General features: G+C 42.6%; 2 protein-coding genes across 2 annotated transcripts; both read left to right on the top strand.

The window, feature by feature from the left end:
- The first annotated feature begins 4,612 nt into the window (after positions 1-4,612).
- Positions 4,613-5,533, top strand: LOC126494346 (olfactory receptor 2AK2-like). Its single transcript, XM_050131631.1, has one exon. The coding sequence runs from the start codon at positions 4,613-4,615 to the stop codon at positions 5,531-5,533; it is 921 nt and encodes a 306-aa protein (XP_049987588.1).
- A 12,426-nt stretch (positions 5,534-17,959) lies between these two features.
- LOC126494318 (olfactory receptor 2T29-like) lies at positions 17,960-19,112 on the top strand. Its single transcript, XM_050131593.1, has 2 exons — positions 17,960-18,007; positions 18,156-19,112. Exons 1-2 carry the CDS (start codon positions 17,960-17,962, stop codon positions 19,110-19,112), a joined length of 1,005 nt encoding a protein of 334 aa, XP_049987550.1.
- Positions 19,113-21,727: the final 2,615 nt, after the last annotated feature.

The raw sequence follows: 21,727 nt of genomic DNA, 5'->3' as shown, positions 1-21,727 counted from the left end.
TTAGGCTTTCCTCCTCAAAAGACTCAGTTCGTAGATCAGAGCACTTAAGTATCTCTCCAATGTCTTTTTTATAAAATTAATCAGATGTATCATAATTGCATATAAAAGTTCCGTGAGGAAGTAATGGCTGTGCTCTCTAGTGCCCGTCTCTAGGTGGGGGCAAAGTGTCAGGAGCTCTTCTGTGTCTGATTTGCCGGTCTGTTTTCCTGTTACCATCACAGAGAAATGGTTTATGTCCAACAAAGTGGCTAGATGTACCATAGTTGAGTTATTATTGAATTAGTTTTTCAATGAAATGACAGACAGTCTGTGTCTAGACATCTGGAGAAAGAGCCCATCCACATCCACATTCCCCATGTTCAAGGCGCAGGTGGGTGGAGTGCAGAAGGTTGGTTCACGCACGTTTCCTCAGCTGTCAGAGAGCTGCATGGCCAGTGAAGTCCTGAGGTGAACCTGAACTCGTGGAGAATTGTTGAGACACAACCAGCCCTGCCTGCTGGTTCAGGTACGTCCATCAGGCATCAATCTGCACAGAACACTGCATCCTTTTCTTGTAGGCTCATGTTCTGATGTAGATTTACTCCAGGCTAGAAGTGTTTCCAGGCATTGATTTAAGAACACCTGTGTTATTGAGGTGTGTGCTTGAGTCACACAGTGCTCTGGAGTGCAGCATCTCACCATTGTAGGGACAAAGGCTGGGCTCAGTGTCCCAGCATGGGAGCACAGGTGTGGTCCTGCAGTGACTTCTCTACCTGAGGGAGAAGGACCAGCAGAGTCACATTCTGTCTTCGGGAAGGAAGCACGCCTCTTTCTCGTTTTCACCTACTCAAGGGAAATATCCACTTCTGAGTCATGTCGGATTTGGGATAGCATGAAGTTCAAGCCATTAACATCTGGAGGGGAGGGTTAATGATCCCTCCTGCTGTTGCTGCTGCTCCTGCTGCTGCTGCTGTGGCTGTTGGTGGTAGTGACTATGTTTCTTCTTTAGAGGTAGAGAAACCTGACTAGGTGATTTCCAATACACTGAAAAAAATCCTGCTCTCATATGTGGTAAAAGGAAGAGAACAGCAGATGGGGCTTTTCCAGCTCCAAAGACTTTAGAACATCTGTTCTCAACCTGTGGGTTATGACCCCAAAGACTCTCGGAAAACACAGATACAAAACCTTAGGGTTTGCATCATTAGCAAAATTACACTTATTAAGTAGGAACTAAAATAATTTTGTGATTCGGGGAGGGGGTCACCACAAGATGAGGAAATATGTAAATGGTCGAAGCCCTAGGGAGGTTGAGAACCACTGCTTTAGAGCATGAAAGGGCTGCTGGGCTGACTGTAAATAGCACTCCTGATGACCCAAGGTCAGAGCACACTTGGGCACTGTGGTGCAGCCTCTGATCCCAGCACTCAAAAAGAGCAGGCAAGAGGATGGCAGGTTCAAGACATGTGAGGCTCAAAGATCAAGATCCTGTCCAGCCTGGGTTACAAGGCAGGACTCTGTGTCAGAAAACAAGGTCTGATGCTGCAAAGCACTTGATTTTCTGTGTTTTTATTTACTGTTTGGAATTTCAGGCTTTCATCATTTTCTTTCAACTCCCCCAACCCTCTTCTCCTCTTTTGCTACCTTCCTAGCTACTCACCTTCATGTTCTTCCTATTGAAAAGAAAATTCAAGCCCAGACAAAACACAATAAAAGGCAGAGTCCAACCTTTGTTGGCCAACAACTCCAAGCACTGGGCAGCTCTCTGTGCCCTCTATAGCAGCGGGGCACTATACTATGACGTCATAACTCACATGGTCTGTATGCCTTAGTGTGTGTATTTCAGGATGGAATTCTCTCTCATAGCTGTATTACTCTTTTTAAAAATCTCTTCCATACAATCTTATGCCAATTTTTCTGTGTTAGCATCTTGCCAACCCTTTACGGTCCCTTTACATTGCTTTTTTTTTCTGAATTTTTACAAGTTTTTAACATCATGTTGGGAAATTTGTAACCTTGAAGTTGAGGGTCCATTACTTACAAAAGCATCTGCTGCCATAGAATCCGTCTGTGTGAATTCCAAGAAGTATTGTCTAGTGAAAGGAACATATGTGCTGTTCTAATACAACCATATTACAATAGAGACTACCTATCACTAGATGTGTATTAATAATATGGAGTGGTTTACGCTACTGCAAATGCAAAAAAAAAATGCCAGATAAAATTCTGCTACTGTCCAGTTTGATCCCATGATCATTCAGACCCAGTTCCCCTGGATTTGGTGAGCTCCCATTAGCCCAGGCACACTGTATCAGTGGGTGGACCAACACTTAGTGGTCCTGACTTTCTTGCTCATATTCTCCCTCATTCATTCTTCAACTGGACCTTGGGAGCTCAGTCCAGTGCCCCCATGTGGGTCTCTGTCTCTATCTCCATCCATTTCCAGAAGGTTCTATGGTGATATTCAAGATAGTCATCAGTCTGACTACGGGACAAGGCCAGTTCAGGCACCCTCTCCTCCACTGCCCAGGGTCCTAGCTGGGTCATCCCGTGGATTCCTGGGAACCCCTCCAGAGCCAAGCCTCTTGCCCACCCCAAAATGACTCCTTCAATTAAGATATCTCCTTCCCTGCTCCCATATCCGTCCTCCTCCATCTCAGCCATCCCACTCCCCCAAGCTCTACCCAACCCTCCCCTTCTCTCTCTCTCCCCATCTCCCCTTTCCCGCACCCCACCCTCATGCTCCCAACTTTTGGGGCAGACTGAAAAGCCAATGATATTGGTGCTTGGATTTGTCTCTACTGCATGCACTGGCTTTTTGGGATCCTGTTCTCTTTGGATGCATAGTTTCCTGAGCCTGGATGTAGCGGGGAGGACCTTGAACTTCCCACAGGGCAGGGTACCTTGCCCTCTCTTAGGAATGGAGAGGGGAGGAGGGGGGGTTGGGGGGGGAATGGGTGGGAAGTGGGAGGAGGGGTGAAAGTGGAAATTTTGATTGGTATTATTTATAAAGTAATAAAAAGTAAAAATAAATCAGCCTTATTTCAAAAAGAAAACTTAGGTCTTGTCAGGTTCTCTCCATCACACAGAACCTTAAACATAAAGTGTTTATTATTGCTCCTTCGTCAACAAAATTTGATCTGAAGAGCACAAAGGTTCTGATCCCACTGATTTGTTTAAAGATTTTTAAGCTTAAAGCCATTATTGCTGAATTCTTTAACAAGCAGAAAATGGTGAAGTAGATTGAAAGGGATAATATTTTAAGTACTTTAAGAAAGGTAAGATCAGAGAAGTACAGTATCTTCTGACATTTGTGCATTTATCCAGAGGGTTCAGTACATATCCATAACAATCAAAAGTCTAATAAACTTACAGTTACTACCAGAAAAAATTCTGCTACTGTGATAATTCTAACTCAACCAGTCAGCCGTATAATGTTTGTAAAGACATTTTTCACTTTTCAATTTCAAAACTGTGAAATGCTTTAGTCTCATAGTAGTCACTGACTCATCTTTGTGTCTCAGCAATGATCTCTCTGTGGTCAGTCAAGGTCAAACAAATGCCAAGAAATGTAGAACTATTTCAGACGTTTCACCAGGTATTTAGAACCAGTGTTTACCAGGGCTTGAGTCCCTATGCAGATATGGAGAAGTGAGGCTGTGTGTCAGCCCACAGTAAATATTACATGGTTCCTCAAAGAAGAAAAAAATACAAAATCAAATTCAATCAGTAAATTTTTATTTTACTTTTTTAAATTTTACGTGCATGGCTGCTTGCCTTGAATGTATGTCTGTGAAACATTTGTATACCTGGAACCCATGGAGGCCAAAATAGAGTATTGGATTCCCCTGAATCAAAAGTCGCAGACAGTTGTGACCTGTCATGTGTGTTCTGGGACTTCAACCTGTGTCCTCTGAAAGAACAGCCAGTTCTCTCATCTGCTGAGCCATCTTTCCAGCTCCAACTAAGTGATTTCTTAAGCCATTGTACCTTTTTCTCCACATTAATCTTACATGAATAAGTTAATTCTAATTCATAAGGATTGCAAACTTCTATGCAGATACGGCAGAAACCTTAATCCCTACATATAATTAAAACTGAAAGGTGGAATAAAGCATCAAAAAATTACACTATATTTGCTCAATTCTAACATAGTAAATTAGTCCCAAAAGTGAGAGAATGTTTTCATTGCCAAAAACCTAAGTTTAGCCCATCAAAATAGAGAATCTTATGAGAAGAGTAAAAAAATGTAAAACAAAGTAAATAAGCAAAATAAGTTGTAGTGCACATGTTTATCCTGCAATCCTGAAAAATCTCTCCTCCCACTTCCCCTTTGTATTAATTTTGTATTTTTATCCTTGTATTTGTATTCAAGACTATAAGAGAAAAGAATCTGCAGACTTCAATCATGGGAAATGAACAGGAGTAGGGAAGGTGATCCCCTGATTTGATGATTCATTCCGCATTTCTCAACATATGAAATTTTAATACACAGGATGGAAGAGAGATTGCCCTAGAGCTATTCCAGAACAATCTGTCTCATATGTTAACTGTCATTTGTTTTCTCCCCAAGGGCAGTCCTCATCAGACCATGTCCCTTCTAGATTGTGTCTGTTCTGATGGTTCAGTCTGAGCCATGGAAACGGGAAATCACAGCTGGGGGACAGACTTCATCTTGGTGGGTCTTTTCCAGTATGGCCAGATGGACGCTCTCCTCTTCACAGTCATCGCCATCCTCTTTGCAGTAGCTCTTCTAGGCAACATCACACTGGTCCTCCTCATCAGGCTGGACCGGAGACTCCACACCCCCATGTACTTCCTCCTCAGCCAGCTCTCCATCATCGACATGATGTACATCTCTACCACCGTGCCCAAGATGGCGGCTAACTTCCTGTCAGACACCAACACCATTTCCTTTCTGGGTTGTGAGATTCAAGCCTTTGTGTTTCTGAGTTTGGGTGGCTCTGAAGCCCTGCTACTGGGCTTCATGTCCTATGACAGGTACATAGCCATCTGCCGGCCCCTGCACTACCCTGTGCTCATGAGCAGGAAGATCTGCTGCTCCATGGTCTCCTGTGTCTGGAGCAGCAGCTCTTTCAATGCTTTAGTTCACGTGCTGTATGCATTTCAACTTCCATTCTGTGGATCTCGGATTGTTAACCACTTCTTCTGTGAGGTGCCATCTCTCCTGCCATTGGTGTGTGAAGACACATCCCAATATGAGCACACAATCCTCATGAGTGGCCTTGTCATTCTGCTGCTCCCCTTCCTGGCCATTCTAGCTTCCTATGCTCGTGTGTTGGTTGTGGTGTTCCAGATGCGCTCAGGGAAAGGACAGAGTAGAGCCATGTCCACCTGCTCCTCCCACTTGACTGTGGCCAGTATGTTCTACGTTACCACTCTCTCCACCTACACCCAGCCACATTCCCTGCATTCTCCTTCAAGGGACAAGGTGCTGGCTGTGCTTTACTCAATTGTCACTCCAGTTCTCAACCCCTTTATCTACAGCCTGCGTAACAAGGAAGTCATGGGGGCCCTAAGGAGACAGATGGGTTGATGGATGTTGGGGCTAATAATCTGGTTTTGCAATGCCTGCTGGACAGAATATTGTAAAGCTGGTCATGGAAAGAGTCTATGTGGGTGTAAAGATCGGTGTTTGTTCTATAAAGGCAGCAGAGAGACTGTATTTTCAAGCTTCTATATCTACAGAAGCCACAGGGCAGAATTTTGCCCTCTAAGTGGTACCATGATGCTGATGTTTTGAAAAGTCCTATCCGGTATCCTGAAATACAATCCATAGGAAATAGTGTCTACCTAAGCTTTCAATATAACAGTAATTTACATAGTGCCTTAAGTCTGACACAGAGAATATCCTGGCATCTGCTCACTCCACTACTCTATCAGGGGACCTTTCATATGTGATTATTTCTTCAAGGGCCTCCAGCAAAGCAAAGAGTCAAATCAAGACTATGTGGGCAGAACTAAAATAGAGGCTAATTCTGTATTTAAGAAGGAACTAGCTCAGAAGCATTAGGCCACGAGAGAAGTGACCTTCCTAGGACAGTTGCACAGCAGAGCCTCTCCAGCACTTGTAAAGAAAGCAGTCTTGGCGACAGAGGATCTAGAGGCTTCCTTTCTCCATCACAGTTGTCTTTCTCAGCCTTGTGTGATGTGGAAAGAAGGGACCAATTACACAAGATACACTGCAGAGATTGTATCAACACAAAACAAAGCTGCGAGGATATAAGGATTTACTGGTAAGACCCTACAGGGGCAGGGATGAAGCCAGTGGTGCTCAGCTCACAGAACCAGTGGCTACTCTCTCTGTTTCTGCCAAAGGAGGTGTGAGTCACTGAGCATGCTCAGTTACAGAAACCTCTGAGGGCTCCTGGGCCTCGGCTCCCTACTGGATTTCCAGCACCGCCTGTGTCACCATATTTAGTTCGGCTCCCAGCACCAATGTTGTGTGACTCACAGCTACCTGTAACTTCAGTCCCAGGGGATCTTACACCCGCTTCTGGCCTCCCAGGGCACTGCGTTCATGTACATGCATGCACACACGCACACATGCACATGCAAACACACTTTCGCGTGCACACACGCACACATACACACACTAAAATATTTTTTAACAAACCCTAAAAATAGGTACAGGCTATTATTTTACCTAATTCTGACCATAGTTAATCTGATATTAAGAGGGATTTAGAGGGCCAGTTTTCATCTGTGAATTAATCAGAAGTATGTCTATTCAAGATGAAGAATCATTCAAACTGTGTCTTCATGGAATATACTGCAACTGAAGAAAAATTCTGCTGCATTAAAGATTAGAAAACTAGACTACTAATCTTCAGCTTTTAAAAAAATATGCATTGGTAGATGACTTATGTTACTTTGGCGATGTAAGGTTCCCTGTTATTAAATCTGAAATACACAGAGATTTTAAGATGGGCCATAGGAACTAGGACTCAGGAATTTCAACTGGGAGTGGAGGTAGGCTGCCTAAGGGGCCTAGAGGCAGGAGAAGAGCTCATTTTCCAGGACAAAGACTATCTCCGTACAAATGGGTCTTGGCCTAATTTTGTAAATTTATTGTGGTGTGTGTGTGTGTGTGTGTGTGTGTGTGTGTGTGTGTGTGTGTGTGTACACGGGTGTGCACACGCCACAGAGCGCTAATGGAGATCAAAGGCAGCTTTAAGTGGCTGTTCTGGGTTCTGGGGAACTGAACTCAAATTCATGCAGCAAGCTCTGTCCCCTGTGGAGCCGTCTCTCTGGCCCCACCCTGACTACTGGTTCATTTCTTTCCTAAACTAGGCTCTATTCTAGGAGCAAGGCAGAAATGACTGGAAATTTCCTTCTCTCTTGCTTTGTGCAGAACTAGAAATAAATTCTTTACTATTTTCTATCTTATGTCACTTTCTCTTTTTGCCAGTGAGCACTGGAACCTGGCAGCAGGCCTGACAACCAGAGCTTTCGAGCACAGGCTTGTCTCTTTAAGATACTGGTCATTTTGGTGTCCAGTTCTCACAGCCTAAAGAAATTGGGCTGCACCCTCCTGAACAGCTCCTTCTGGAACCTAGAGTTAAGGAGCTGTTCTGTGTTGTGGCTTTATATGTCTAATTTATGGTTCTCCCAAAACATGATTCCTCCATTCTCCGTTACATACGGTCTCCCAGATTAAATCATGTGATATAAAACTCCCGTCAGCTCCTGAAAAATTATAAAAGTCAGATATTTCCTTTGTTTGGGCAACTTGTCTGAAGTTCCCTTCTCTGTCTCTGCCCCTGTCTCATGACTGTGTTGTCTCTCTGTCTCTCTCTTATTTCAAGCTACCCCTCTTAATGAAGTCCCTCTCTGGGAGAAATCCCCTCTTCCCTGCATGAGACACACTAGAGGCTTGCTTCAGTTCTGTCAGCAGCTCTCAGACCAAGCAAGTTGGTAAGACTAACCATCATGCTGCCGCAGATGTTCTTGTAGCAACCTCTTCTATCTGGGTAGATAGAGTAAAAGTTCCCCAGGATAAAATCAAGGCTTAAAACTGCTTGGCTACAGAGAAGGAAAAAAAAAATCCTTTAATAGAGACAGCTTGTGCTTCTAAAAATAGCCTTAATATCTTTTTAATTAATTAAATTTAATTAATTACTCTTGCATTCTGGCCTCAGTTCCCCATCTCTTCTTTCCTTTCAGTCCCTCCCCCACTTCCCCTCTGTCCCCATCCTCTAATCCACTTCTCCTCCATTTCTGCTCAGGAAAGGGGCAGACCTCCCACAAACGTCAACAAACTATGGCATGTCAAGCAGCAGTATGAGTAATCACCTCCCCAGTATGAGGAGTAGGGTCCTGAAAGTCAGCAAAAGAGTCAGAGACAGCCCCTGTCCCACTGTTAGGAGTCCACAAGAAGACCAAGCTACACATCTTGCCATATGTGTAGAATGCCTACATCAATCCCATGCAGGCCCCCTGCTTATCAGTTCCGTGTCTATGAGCCCCTAGGAACCCAGGTGAGTTGATTCTCTGCCTTTTCTTGTGATGCCCCTGACCACTCTGGATCCTTCAATCCTTTCTCCCCTTCTTCTGTAGTATTCCCTGAGAGAACAGGAGGAGTGTACATGACAACGAGAAAGCAGTGGACTGCATTACCCAGTTGGAACACATGGAGCCACCAGATGGGCGAAAGATAAGGTCCAATATGACGCCTGGATTAGTTCATTTCCCAGCACACTTGTTGGCCAACCCACAACCACCTGTAAATCAAGCTCCAGAGGCTCTGATGACCTCTGCTGGCCTCTGTTGACACTGCACTCACATGTGCAAGCACACACACAGTTACACCTATACACACATATACCCACTATCACTTCCTCTTTTTTACTTTCTTTTTACTTCCTTCCTCTTTACTTCCTCCTCTTTCATTTACTTCCTCCTCTTCCTCTTTCTTCTTTCTTCTTTCTTCCTCCTCTTTCTCTTTCTTACTCTTATTCTTTCTTTTTCCTCTTCCTCCTCTTCCTCTTTCTTACTTCCTCTTCTTCCTCTTTCTTCCTCCTTCTTGCTTCCCTCTTTACTTCCTTCCCCTTGCTCTTTCTTACTCTTATTCTTTCTTTTTCCTCTTCTTCCTCTTCCTCTTTCTTACTTCCTCTTCCCCCTCTTCCTCTTTCTTACTTCCTCTTTCTCCTTCTTACTTCCTCTTATTCTTTCTTTTTCCTCTTCCTCCTTTTCCTCACTTCCTCTTTACTTCCTTTGCCTTCCTCTTTCTTACTTCCTCTTTATTTCCTCTTCCTCCTTCTTCTTTACTTCCTCCTCTTCCTCTTTCTTACTCTTATTCTTTCTTTTTCCTCTTCCTCCTCTTCTTTACTTCCTCTTCTTCCTCCCTATTCCTCTTTCTTACTTCCTCTTACTTCCTCTTCCTCTTTCTTACTTCCGCCTTACTTCCTCCTCTTACATCACCAGACCTCATTACAGATGGTTGTGTGCCAACATGTGGGTAGCTGGGAATTGAACTCAGAACCTTTGGGAAAGCAGGCAATGCTCTTAACCTCTGAGCCATCTCTTCAGTCCTTTGCTTTGCTTTCCAAGTCAGGGTTTCTCTGTGTAGCTTTGGAACCTGTCTTCCTCTGTAGATCAGGCTGGCCTCGAACTCACAGATATATGCCATCCTCTGCTTTCTGAGTGCTGGGATTAAAGGCATGTGCCACCACCACCCAGCTGAGACTTTTTAAAATTGAGATTCCCTCCTCTCTAGTTTGTTAACATAAAACACCAAGCATGGTTGCCTTAAGTCGACCTTCTCCAGAATCTTTCTGCCTAGACCTCCCAAGTGCTAGGATTAGCAGCAGGGTGCACCATATCCAGTGAGCTGGGAATAATTCTAAGACTTTCAGAACAGGGACTAAGGTAACTGAACAAATAGGGCTACTCTTCCTCTGCTTCTGATATTCTTTAAGACAGGGGTTACTGTGTAGCCAACACTAGCCTGGAGCTCACTATATACCCCAGGCTGGCCTGAAACTCTTCCTTCTGCCTCAGGCTCCCAAGTTCTGGGATTACACCCACTTTGCCCTGGCTTACTTATATTTTTGTCACTCCTTTCCCGGAATGCCTTCCCTCCTATGACCAGTAGATGGACCCCTAATTCATAAAACAAGAAAACAAAACATGCTAATTTGTCAGGGGGCAGGGACCATCTCTGATTTACTGGCCTCATTCAGACACATTGCTCTCCTTAACGAATATTTATTTATTTATCTATCTATCTATTTATTTATAATGCATTTGACGCAAACAATATTTCAAATGCCTAAAATGACCAAGAAAAGTTAAGGTACCTGACCAGGCCTAGTGGCTCCAGCCTGTGTGTGATCGCAGTGGCTCCAAAAGCTTAGGATAGAAAGTTCAGAATCGCCGGGTGATGGTGGCGCACGCCTTTAATCCCAGCACTGGGGAGGCAGAGGCAGAGGCAGGCGGATCTCTGTGAGTTCGAGACCAGCCTGGTCTACAGAGCTAGTGCCAGGACAGGCTCCAAAGCCACAGAGAAACCCTGTCTCGAAAAACCAAAAAAAAAAAAAAGAACAGAACAGAACCAACCTGAGATGTGGACCATAGTGATACACATCTTTACTTCCAGCATTCAGGAAGCAGAGGCAGGCAGATCTCTGTGAGTTTAAGAACAGCCTGTTCTATTGAGTGAGTTTTAGGACAGTCAGGGCTACAGAGAGACACTGTCTCAAATAAGTCAATAAACCAGACCCCGTCTCAAAGAGACCCTGTCTCAAAGAAGCAAATAAATAAAAGGAATTGACCTTCTCTGTTTAGACCTTGCCTCAAAAATAAAAAGGGAAAGGGGGAAAAAGTGGAATTTGAAGATTTGGGAAAGAAGAATAGGAGGAAGTAAAGAGGAAGTAAAAAGAAAGTAAGAAAGAGGAAGAAGTAAGGAAGTAAGGAATAAAGAGGAAGTAAGAGGGAGAAAGAGGATGGAGGTAAAGAGAAAGTTAGAAAGAGGAAGAGGAGGAAGTAAAGAGAAAGTAAGGAAGAGGAAGAGGAGGAAGTAAGAAAGAGGAAGAAGAGAAAGAGGAAGAAATAAAGAGGAAGTAAAAAAGAGGAAGAAGTAAAGAGGAAGTAAATTCCTCCCAGAAAAAGGGAGTAAGAAAGAGGAAGAGGATGTAAGTAAAGAGGAAGTAAGAAGTAAGAAGGAGGAAGATGATGGAAGTAAAGAGGAAGTTAGAAAGAGGAAGAGGAGGAAGTAAAGTGAAAGAAAGAGGAAAAAAGAAAGAGGAGTAGGAGGAAGTAAAGAGGAAGATGAGGAAGTAAAGAGGAAGAAAGAGGAAGAGGAGGAAGTAAGAGGGAGGAAGAGGAGGAAATAAGAAGGAGGATGGAAGTAAAGAAGAATTTAGAAAGAGGAAGAGGAGGAAGTAAAGAGGAAGTAAGGAAGAGAAGTAAGAAAGAGGAAGTAAAAAGAAAGTAAGAAAGAGGAAGAGGAGGAAGTAAGAGGAAGTAAGAAAGAGGAAAAGGAGGAAGTAAGAAGGAGGAAGAGGAAGAAGTAAAGAGGAAATAAAAAGAGGAAGAGGATTAAGTAAAGAGGAAGTAAGAAGTAAGAAAGGGGAAGAGGAGGAAGTAAAGAGGAAGAGGAGGAGGTAAGAAAGAGGAAATAAAGAGGAAGTAAAAGAAAGGAAGAAAGAGAAAGTAAGGAAGTAAGAGGAAGTAAATAAAAAGAAAGTAAGAAAGAAGAAGAGGAAGTGAGGAAGTAAGAAAGAGGAAGATGATGTAAGTAAAGAGGAAGTAAGAAGAAGCAATAAAGAGGAAGAGAAGGAAGTAAGAAAGAGGAAGTAAAGAGGAAGAGGAGGAAGTAAAAAGAAAGTAAGAAAGAGGAAGTAAGAAAGTAAAGAGGAAGTAAGAGAACGTAAATAAAAGGAAAGTAAGAAAGAGAAAGTGGAGGAAGTAAGGAAGTAAAAAGGAAGTAAGAGAAAGTAAATAAAAAGAAAGTAAGAAAGAGGAAGAGGAGGAAGTAAAGAGGAAGAAGAAGAAGAGGAAGTAAAGACGAAGTAAAGAGGAAGAAAGAAAGTGAGAAACCAATATGGGTAAAGCAGTGAAGATAAGTTGCAGGGTTTAGAACAGCTGGTACAAGAGCAACTAGATGCTCACCATATTGAAGAACCAACCAGTCTTTGGAATTCTCCTGTGTTTGTTGTAAAAAAGACATCTGGTGGAGGTAAGTCCTCTGTCCAGTATGAAGTTTGTGAAGATCTTTTAGAGATTGCTGCAGTTTTGTCTTATTGACTGTGTCCTTTGCCTTATAGAAGCTTCTCAGTTTCAAGAGGTCTCATTTATTTATTGTTGCTCTCAGTGTCTGTATTACTGGGGCTATATTTAGGAAGTGGTCTCCTGTGCGAATGCGTTCAAGACTATTTTCCACTTTCTCTCCCATAAGGTTAAGTGTGGCTGGATTTATGTTGAGATCTTTGACCCATGGGGATAGATATGAATCTATTTGTATTTTTTACTTGTTGACATCCAGTTATGCCAGCACCATTTGTTGAAGATGCTTTCTATTTACCATTGTAAAGTTTTAGCTTCTTTGTCAAGAATTAGATGTTCATAGTTGTATGAATTAATATCAGCATCTTCAATTCAATTCCATTGGTCCACATATCAGTTTTTATGCCAATACCAAGCTGTTTTATTTACTGTAGCTCTATAATAGAGCTTGATGTCAGTAATGGTGATGCCTCCAAGAAGTTCCTTATGCCTTTAACCTCCCAGATTTGTAAACGTGTAATTGTAACCAGAATTAACAATGATCTGAAATTTGAACATTGTAGATAAATATCAAACATGAGATACATAAGTCAGGTAATGCATGGCCATAGCTGAGGTACTTCTTGGAGTTTGTTTTCTCTCTGTGTCTCTGCCTCTCTTCATCTATCTTTCTCTCCCTCTTGTGTGTGTGTGTGTGTGTGTGTGTTTGTAAAAACTTTCAGTATTTTTCACAGGTGTAGACTCCAAAGTTTGGAGTTCAGCTTCTTATTCACAGTCATTGCCCCTTACTAATGTCTAACAGACTGACCCAGAGGCTCCATCCATCATCTGCCGTCTTGCCCTCTCCCTGTGAAATCAACCTTGTTCTCTGCTGTCAATCACAAGCCATGTTCTTTAGAATTGCATTCAGTTTGAATGCTTGTTTCACTGTAAATAGTGACATGATAATTACAGAACAATCTATGAGTACATATAACTTCAGAGAAAACATGGATATTTGTATTACAGCCACTGGGACAAAATCGATAGTCTTAAGACACCACACATTCTGCTCACAGGATATGGAGAAATGAAGCTGTACTCACCATCCTCCCTGGTAAGTGGCTCTCCTTGTACATGAGATGCCATGTGGGTTTCAGGGGCAGAAAAGTCAGCAGCCATCTACAAGGCAGATGGAATTGTGGAAGCTTGCCAGGAGGGGACACTTCCTGTCATTAATAACTTGATTTTTCCATGACCTGTGAACAGTCTCTGGGGTTCCTTCTGCATTAAGGTCTTACCATCAAGTTCAAGGAAGTAACCAAGAGCAATGGCCACAGCCTGTGCAGTTTTGGGAGTCTGCAGAACAGGCCTGAGAAACAAGTCAACAAAAGACATCCCACACCTGGCACTGGCCGTCCATGATTTCTGGGAGCCACGTCTCCTGTGTAGAGCATGTACATCCATAGGAATACCTAAAGAAGAATAGCAAACCTTTTCACTATGGCCTTAGAATTAGTTGTTCTCTCTCCATCCTCACTCTCATCCCTTTCCCTACTTCAAAGTCCTTCCCCATCACTCTTCTGTCCTTTGTGCCACCATACCCTACTCTCACCTCTCCCCAAGACCCTTCTCTCCTTTCCTCCACAGATGTCTGCAGTGTAAGGCTGGTGTGACTTTCTGAAGTTGCGACTTTTGTCCAGCTGATGGTAAAATAAATATTTGCATTTTCATCTGAACTATTTGTACTTGTAGATCATTCTAATTTTCAGATCACTATTAAAATGAAATAAGCATGTTTTGTTATATGTAATTTTACTATGTTAAAATGAAAGCCTTTCTTTTTTGTTTAAACAGAAAAAGGGGAAATGATGGAGGCGGGTCTTTATCTATCTGTTGCTTTCAATGGTTAATTAATAAAGAAACTGCTTGGCCCTGATAGGACAGAAAATTAGGTAGGCAGAGTAGACAGAACAGAATGCTGGGAGAAAGAAGCCGAGTCAGTCAGTCGCCATGATTCTCCCACCCAACACAGACCGCAGGTTAAGATCTTCCCTGGTAAGCCACCTCGTGGGCTACACAGATGATTAGAAATGGGTTAGATCAATATGTAAGAGCTAGCCAATAAGAGGCTGGAACTAATAGGTCAGGCAGTGTTTAAAAGAAAAAAAATAAAATGAAATAAACATTTTAATTGAATGCATTTCTAACGAACATGGCTTCTGACTGACAGCAGAACCCAGGGGTGGGGTGCTGGTGAGAGGGCATGATGACACATGAGGAATGGGGCCTCAGGGTCAGTCCGCAACATTCTCGTGTGGGGAATTGAACCCCTAGGTTTGGACTCCATTCCTATGAAAGATAACATGTCATGAAAACTACTGAAAGTTTATGTGAACACTCACACACAGCGGGCAGGGGGATGGAAAGAGAACAGCGTGCTGTAGAGTGTACAAGGACCTGGAAATACAGTAACTGACTCATGTGGACCAGATTTTTTTTTTGATTGCTGTTTCTCTTTCGCCACAGTGGCTGTGATTTAAAGTACTAGCACCCAGGGTATTAAGGTCGCAGCCTGGGGAGAATTCTGTGCCCCCAGAGAGTGGCTCTGCTCCTGCTAAAGGTAGCTTTAACTTAATCTCTATCATTCTAATAAAGCTAGAGATTCAACAGCTGGTGTGAAAAACCTGAGAGCTCAGAGAGTTAGAGGAGCAGCTGGCTAACTTTCTTTCTTAGCTGTCATCCCTGGAACTTCTCTCCTTCCACACCACCCCAACTAAAAAAATCCCAGGCTAAGCTACTCCCTGCTACTTCCTGTCAACTAGTTCCTAACCCCACCTCTCTGAGGCCAGGTTAATTTTAATTAATTAATGCAAATGCACCACATCTTTACATAGTTAAACAAAGGCAGCATAAACAAATGTAACACATAATCCACAACACTTGATGGTGATTTCCAGGCTATGGCTGACACTGGCTATGGCTTTGCTCTTTAACAAACTGAACAGTAGATGAGGCTGTTGCTGAGGTTCAATCACCATTCCCGGCTCTCTTAGTTACATACTTCTTTAAAGACCCACAGGGGAGTTATTAATGATTCTTTATTCAGGAATAAGCAGGGTTCAGCCAGGATGATGTCACTTGCTCCTGTGCCTTCTGCACTTAACCAGCTGCTGTCCCTTGGCTCATATGACCCAGGCTGCAGCTGCATCTGATGGTGAGTCCACCCGACAGGAGAGAATGCACGGCACAGGGTGGACGCTGCACAGGCTGTTCCTTCTTCAAGGGGTTTGATTATCATTTAATTTCTACTTGTATATGGAGGAATAAAATTCTGCCTTCTTTTCTCTCTCTCTCTCTCTCTCTTGGTGTTTTGAGACAGGGTTTCTCTGTGCAGCCCTGGCTGTCTGGTACTTGCTCTATATATCAGACCAGCCTTTAACTGTGAAATCTACGTGCCTCTGCCTTCCCAGTGCTGGGATTGAAAGAGTGTACACCACACCCAGCTTCTACCTAATGCTTCCTGTTAGCACTTCTGTACTGAGATTTTTATCTAAGTTATGAATATGTGTCACACACACACAGCAGACTTGCCTTGATTTCATTGGTAACCCCCTGCATGCGTCTCGCAAGTGATAAGACTGCAGTAGGCATCGGCCAACAAACCTACTCTTCCTATGTTTTGCTAGTGTTCATATTACAATCCACTAGTTTTCCAAAATTGTCTATTTTGCAGTTTATTTAACTTCAGTTGTGGGCAATATTTGAAGGTTACAAGAATTCCAAATATTTGCCTTAATATTATTTATGTTCATCATATAAAGCAGACTGTGGATGATCTAAACAGAAACTATACATTCCTTGGGACATGGTGTTTCCCATAGAACCAGGAAGGTACCACCCTGTGCCAACCCATCAGTTAAGCACTCATACTGTGTGTTATTGTGTGATGTGAGGCAGATGCTGAGACCCTGAGTTTCTCCACTGTAAAAGAAGAAACACAGTGACTGATATTGAAGCATAGGGTGGATCAGGGATGCTGCTGGCTTGGGATGATGCTTTCTTATTTCTCTGCCTTCACTGTTAGTAACACCCAATGTTAACAGTGCATCGAGCTGTTCACATGAAATCAAACAGCACAGCAGGTGTAAGGACTGGCTATAGCTGCTGGTCCTGTGCTGTATGCAGACAGCACTTTCCTGTCTCATGGTCTCTGGCTGCCCTGTTTTGAGTGCCCCCAGCTTAACTGAGTGCACTGCCTTTCCAGCACATCTCCTGTGCCTCCCCTGCCTCCTGACCTGCACTGTCCAGGGATTCTTATAGACTGTGGCACCCTCCCCAGTCCTCATCCACTGTGTCCACGAATGCAAATTCAGTCAGCAGGAACCTTAAGATGAGCTCACTAGAAAGCTTAAGTTTAGAACAGGTATGTTTTCTTTCACAAAGAAGCCTTTTAAAATTGGAAATCTATCCTTTCTCCATACCTCTCAGTCTGTTTGTCTGTGTGTATCTCTGTCCATGTCCTCCCACAGGTCTCAGGCTTTCTGATATTTATATGAAAGCATTAAGGACCTGGCCATGTTCTCTGCTCTATGGCAGAGAGTAGCTTGGCAGAACACGAAGGACTTCAATTTCAGGTATGTCTTGTGGCTCCAGGTGGGTTTTTGTGTTTTGTTTTTAGAATCTTGACACAAATGTAAAATGTTCCTGAGACCTGTGATTGGTATCTCAACAGCTCCTCCCTTGCAAGTATTCCTAACATCTCAGAAAGAGGAGATTTCATTCCTTTCTACTGCCTAGAGCTATCAAAATGCAGTATCAACTAGTTCAGAAATAAAACTTTAAAAAATCTCCTGTCTTTGAGAAGTACATGTGGAAGAGGTGTTCACTGAACCTTGATGGAAAGGCTGGGTACATTCTGTCTGCTGCTGTTTCTCACTATGTTGTACCTACTTACACCTTCATTTTAATTCACGTTCATGTACTATGTTCCCACACAGATGAGCACTAAACTTGTTTAATACAATCAAGGTTAATTTGTCCTTGATTTGATTTTTTTTAAGCACCTAACACAGAGGCAGGCTGTGAGCGTGCAGCAGAGGGATTGGTGATCCACGTTCAGGGACTTCTCATGGGTGTGTTCTCCCTGCTTCTCAGACTCCATGAAGAAGTAGCTGACTGTCTATAGAGATGCTGCTGACACACCCTGACCTGAACAGCAGCAGTGACTGCTAAATCCTCGGCCTCCGCTGAGGCTTTGAGCCAGTGTTGAGCCCTGAGAGGAGATGAACTTGGAGAAGCAGACAGCGGAGAAGGGTGAGACTTCCCATTATCTTAGTCTAAAAAAAGTTAGAGAAGCAAACATGTTCTATGCATTGTTGTATCTATATTTTCATATGACTATGTTTATATGATTTATACTTAAAGAGAATTTATCTATCAAAAACATACATAAGAAACTTCAAATTCAATTTTACATGGACTAAATGCATTTTCAATTAAGATATTTTACCATATAATTTTAAAAACCATATTCTTCAATGAATGTGAAAATGGAGGGTGTATATCATAATGTGTTAATATTATAAGCAACTCTACAATGGTTCATAAGAGTACCTTTACTCATTGACATTCTTAAAAATGTGTCTAACATTTGTGTGCTTATTTGAATTTGTCTTTCATTTGTTTTGTGTGTCTTTTTGTGGATAATCCTGCAGTTTTCAAGACTTCCTAATAGAGGTCACTATGAGTCACCATGAACCGTGGTCGATCTACTCTGGGTTGTGATGATCTAACCGCAGAGGTGAATTCCTGCTCTTCTAAAATCCTTAACTATTACTTAGATAATCATTCTCAGAACTAAAGGCACAGGGAACTTGATTCTCAGCACGCTAGTCTTGTGCACATATGAGTTTGCAGTCACTAACCCCAAGGCATTCTTGGTTGCCTAGGAGACACCAATTAACATCATTACCTGGTTGAACAACTACACTGGACAGTTAGATTTCACCCTAGTGGGATTCTTCAATCAAATCAAACACCCAGCTCTTCTTGCTGTGGTCATATTTGTGGTTTTCCTGGTGGCCTTGTCTGGCAATGCCCTCCTGATCCTTCTGGTACTCTCTGACACCCGCCTCCACACACCCATGTACTTTTTCATCAGTCAGTTGTCCCTCATGGACATGATGTACATTTCTGTCACTGTGCCCAAGATGCTCATGGACCAGGTCCTGGGGAGCCACAGGATCTCAGCTGCTGCCTGTGGGATGCAGATGTTCCTATACCTGACACTAGGAGGTTCCGAATATTTCCTTCTAGCTGCGATGTCTTATGACCGCTATGTGGCCATCTGCCATCCACTCCGTTATCCTGTTCTCATGAACCGCAGGGTGTGTCTCCTCCTGATGTCTGTCTGCTGGTTCCTGGGATCCTTGGATGGCTTCATATTCACCCCTGTCATCCTGACCTTCCCATTCTGTGGATCCAGGGAAATCCATCACTACTTCTGTGAGGCCCCCGCTGTGATAAAACTCTCCTGCTCAGACACCTGGCTCTATGAGACCCTCATGTACCTGTGCTGTGTGCTCATGCTTCTCATCCCTGTGACAGTCATCTCAAGCTCCTACTCCTTCATCCTCCTCACTGTTCTCAGGATGAACTCGGCAGAGGGCAGGAAGAAGGCTCTCGCCACCTGCTCCTCCCACATGACTGTGGTCATCCTCTTCTACGGTGCTGCTGTCTATAATTACATGTTCCCTGCCTCCTTCCACACCCCGGGGAAGGACATGGTGGTGTCTGTGTTTTACACGATACTCACCCCTCTGTTGAACCCATTAATCTACAGTTTGAGGAATAAGAATGTCACAGAGGCTCTGAAGAAATTGTTGGGTGTCAACCCCTCCTTCTAGGAACAATAAAGCAAGTAATTAGGAATGAATAGTTTATTTACTTTGTCTCCAACACATCTGTTGTTCCAGCTCTCATGCTGATATTATTCCTCATCCATCATGTCTCATTGCACAGTCATCCCTTTGGAAGACTTATTTCTCTACTCTGAAATTTTCATTGGCGTACTTCTTGCTCATTCAAAATCTTTATCTCTATCCTGCCAATGTTATATTTTTATGACATTGATAGTGGATTTTAAATCTTGTGGTACAATATTCTTATCCTCCAGAATTATGTCATATTGAGGCATAAATAGTCATGAGGTGTTCAACTGATGAAAGATGAGTGGATTGGAAGCAAAGTGGTTAACAACGTTGAGAAGACTTGAATCAAGATTAATGGCATATTGAATTAATTATGTTAATTTCTTGATAATTTATGCATATTTGAAATGAAAGAAAATAAAGAGCAGCATACAGTTTCATCCTTTCAGCTCCTGTATTATGATATATTAATAATAATGGTTAAATAGATATTTAAATCTAAGTAGTACAAGTGTTCAGGAGGGTTTCAAATTGTCAGCATAGCCATATTTGCACATAAATGCACTCATCTATCTCTCAAAACCAAGCACAGCTCTCACTTCAAGGGAATGGGGTACAGCTTATTCTTGAGCCTAATGTGAGTGACCATGGCCCAGGAACATGGACTCAGGTTACCCCCAATGATATGTTCTGGAGTTTCATGGGACTTTCCAGAGCACAAACAAGTCATATGTTGTAACTCAAGGCATTTTTCAACTATGCCATGGAGACATCAAGGGTTTAGGTTGTAGCAAAGTGGGAAAATCTCTGCCATGGTTATCAGATGCTGTCTGTTGAGAAAGAAAGTCTTTAGTTTGGAAAAAGCTAGCATTCAAATAAGGCAATATTTTCTAAAATGTTTCATCTGATAGTCAGAGGGATGCTGGCTCAGAAAAGAAAGCTGGCAATAAAAGACTCCAAAGGGTGCCATAGATGGGCTTGGTAAATTGCTTTATATCTGTAATGTTCCAATGCTTCATGATCACAGGAGATCTAATCAGTTGGCCGGGTACATAATCTTTGACATGTGTATGGCTGTGTCCTCTGGGAACTTCAGCGTGGTGTCCCAGGTGGCCAAGAGGCACATCTACTGCAGAAAGAGTCCAAGTGCTGTTTTATGCCCCGTGGTGAGGAAGCTCATTCCTAGGAGTCTAGACAGTTAGAGTAGTAGTCCATTAAAAGAGAGAGGTAGCAGGTGCAGCCATTCTGATCTGATTTGTGCCCACTCTCTGTGTCTGTCACAGAATTTCCATCTGACATGTTACCAGGAATGTTGTATCTGAGGTTAAATTGTCAAGAGCACAGTGTAGCCTCAGAAAGTATGAGTACCAAATGAGTTTTTTTTAAAAAAAAAATTAAATGTAATTTATTCCTACTGTAGGAGGTACAGCCTATCACAGGCAGACAGAAATAAGTCTGTTGGAGACTGTGTTATAAAAGTACTTCTGCCAACTTTGTTTATGCAGTAGAATACATCTAGTTCATACAGACACACACACATATATGATATACATATCAAAGAGTTATTCAGGTCAAATCAGGCACAGGACACAGTATATGATAAGAATAACATAGGACACAATGAAGGGTCAAAGTAATAGCAACAACTCTATGCATTTAGTTTTTACTGTGCCTAAATATGCTTTATGCAGTTTCTGTGACTAGTGAATATTTTTATTCCTTTCAGTTCTCATTTCTGCACTCTTCTTGGCTGTCATTTTTCCATGAGCCTTGAACCCAATTTTGATCACTTTGTGTCTTTGCCTATTTCTTATTCCTATGCTGAAACAGTAACAGTAACTCCCTAACCTTCATTTCTCTGTGTTTCAAAGTTTTTTCACTTCAATCTTTAGCTATAAATACAAAAGGTTTCAATATGATGTGTAATATGACGTGCAAAATCAGCCTTATGAAAGGGTACAGGAAGTAACAAAGGTGAACACAAGAAATCTAGAACAACACAGAAGAGACCCAATTCCACTTTCTCTATGTGTTCAGCTATGGGCGATGAGACGTTTAGTCTTTGTACTGTAAATAACCACCTATCACAACATGCATACACAATTTGGCTAGGGCTTCTCAATAGATTCCTCTTCCTTCCTCCTCTTTTTCTTCTTCTTATTAATAATAATTATTATTATTTTCTATAAGCCCCTTTAAGAAGGTGGTTTAGACTTGAACACACACACACACAAATCTGAGTGTGCAGTAGAGAGGTCTGGAGAGATGGCTCAGCAGTTAAGACCACTTGTTCTTGCAGAGGACCAGGGTTTGATTCCTAGCAGTCACCTAGTGACTTACAACCATCTTTAACTCCAGTTCCAGGAGGTTCAATAACCTCTTCTGACCTCCCTCCAAGGGTACCAGGGATATATGCATGGTGTACGGACATATATTTGAGCTAAACATTCACAAATAAATAAATCCATTTTGGGGGAAAAAAAGAGTCCATAGATGATCAGAGAAGGCAAGAATGCTGGAAGCTTGTAGTAATGAGGAGCGGGCCTGCTTTTCATCCCGCCCTGCTCCCAGCCACTCGACTAGCTTATATT

Source organism: Alexandromys fortis, unplaced genomic scaffold (assembly GCF_014885135.2).
Source record: "Alexandromys fortis isolate MF-2015 unplaced genomic scaffold, M_Fortis_MF-2015_v1.1 scaffold_367, whole genome shotgun sequence".
Lineage (NCBI taxonomy): Eukaryota > Metazoa > Chordata > Mammalia > Rodentia > Cricetidae > Alexandromys > Alexandromys fortis.
Note: the sequence above shows the minus strand (reverse complement) of the source record. Positions and strands in the feature narration are given on the sequence as shown.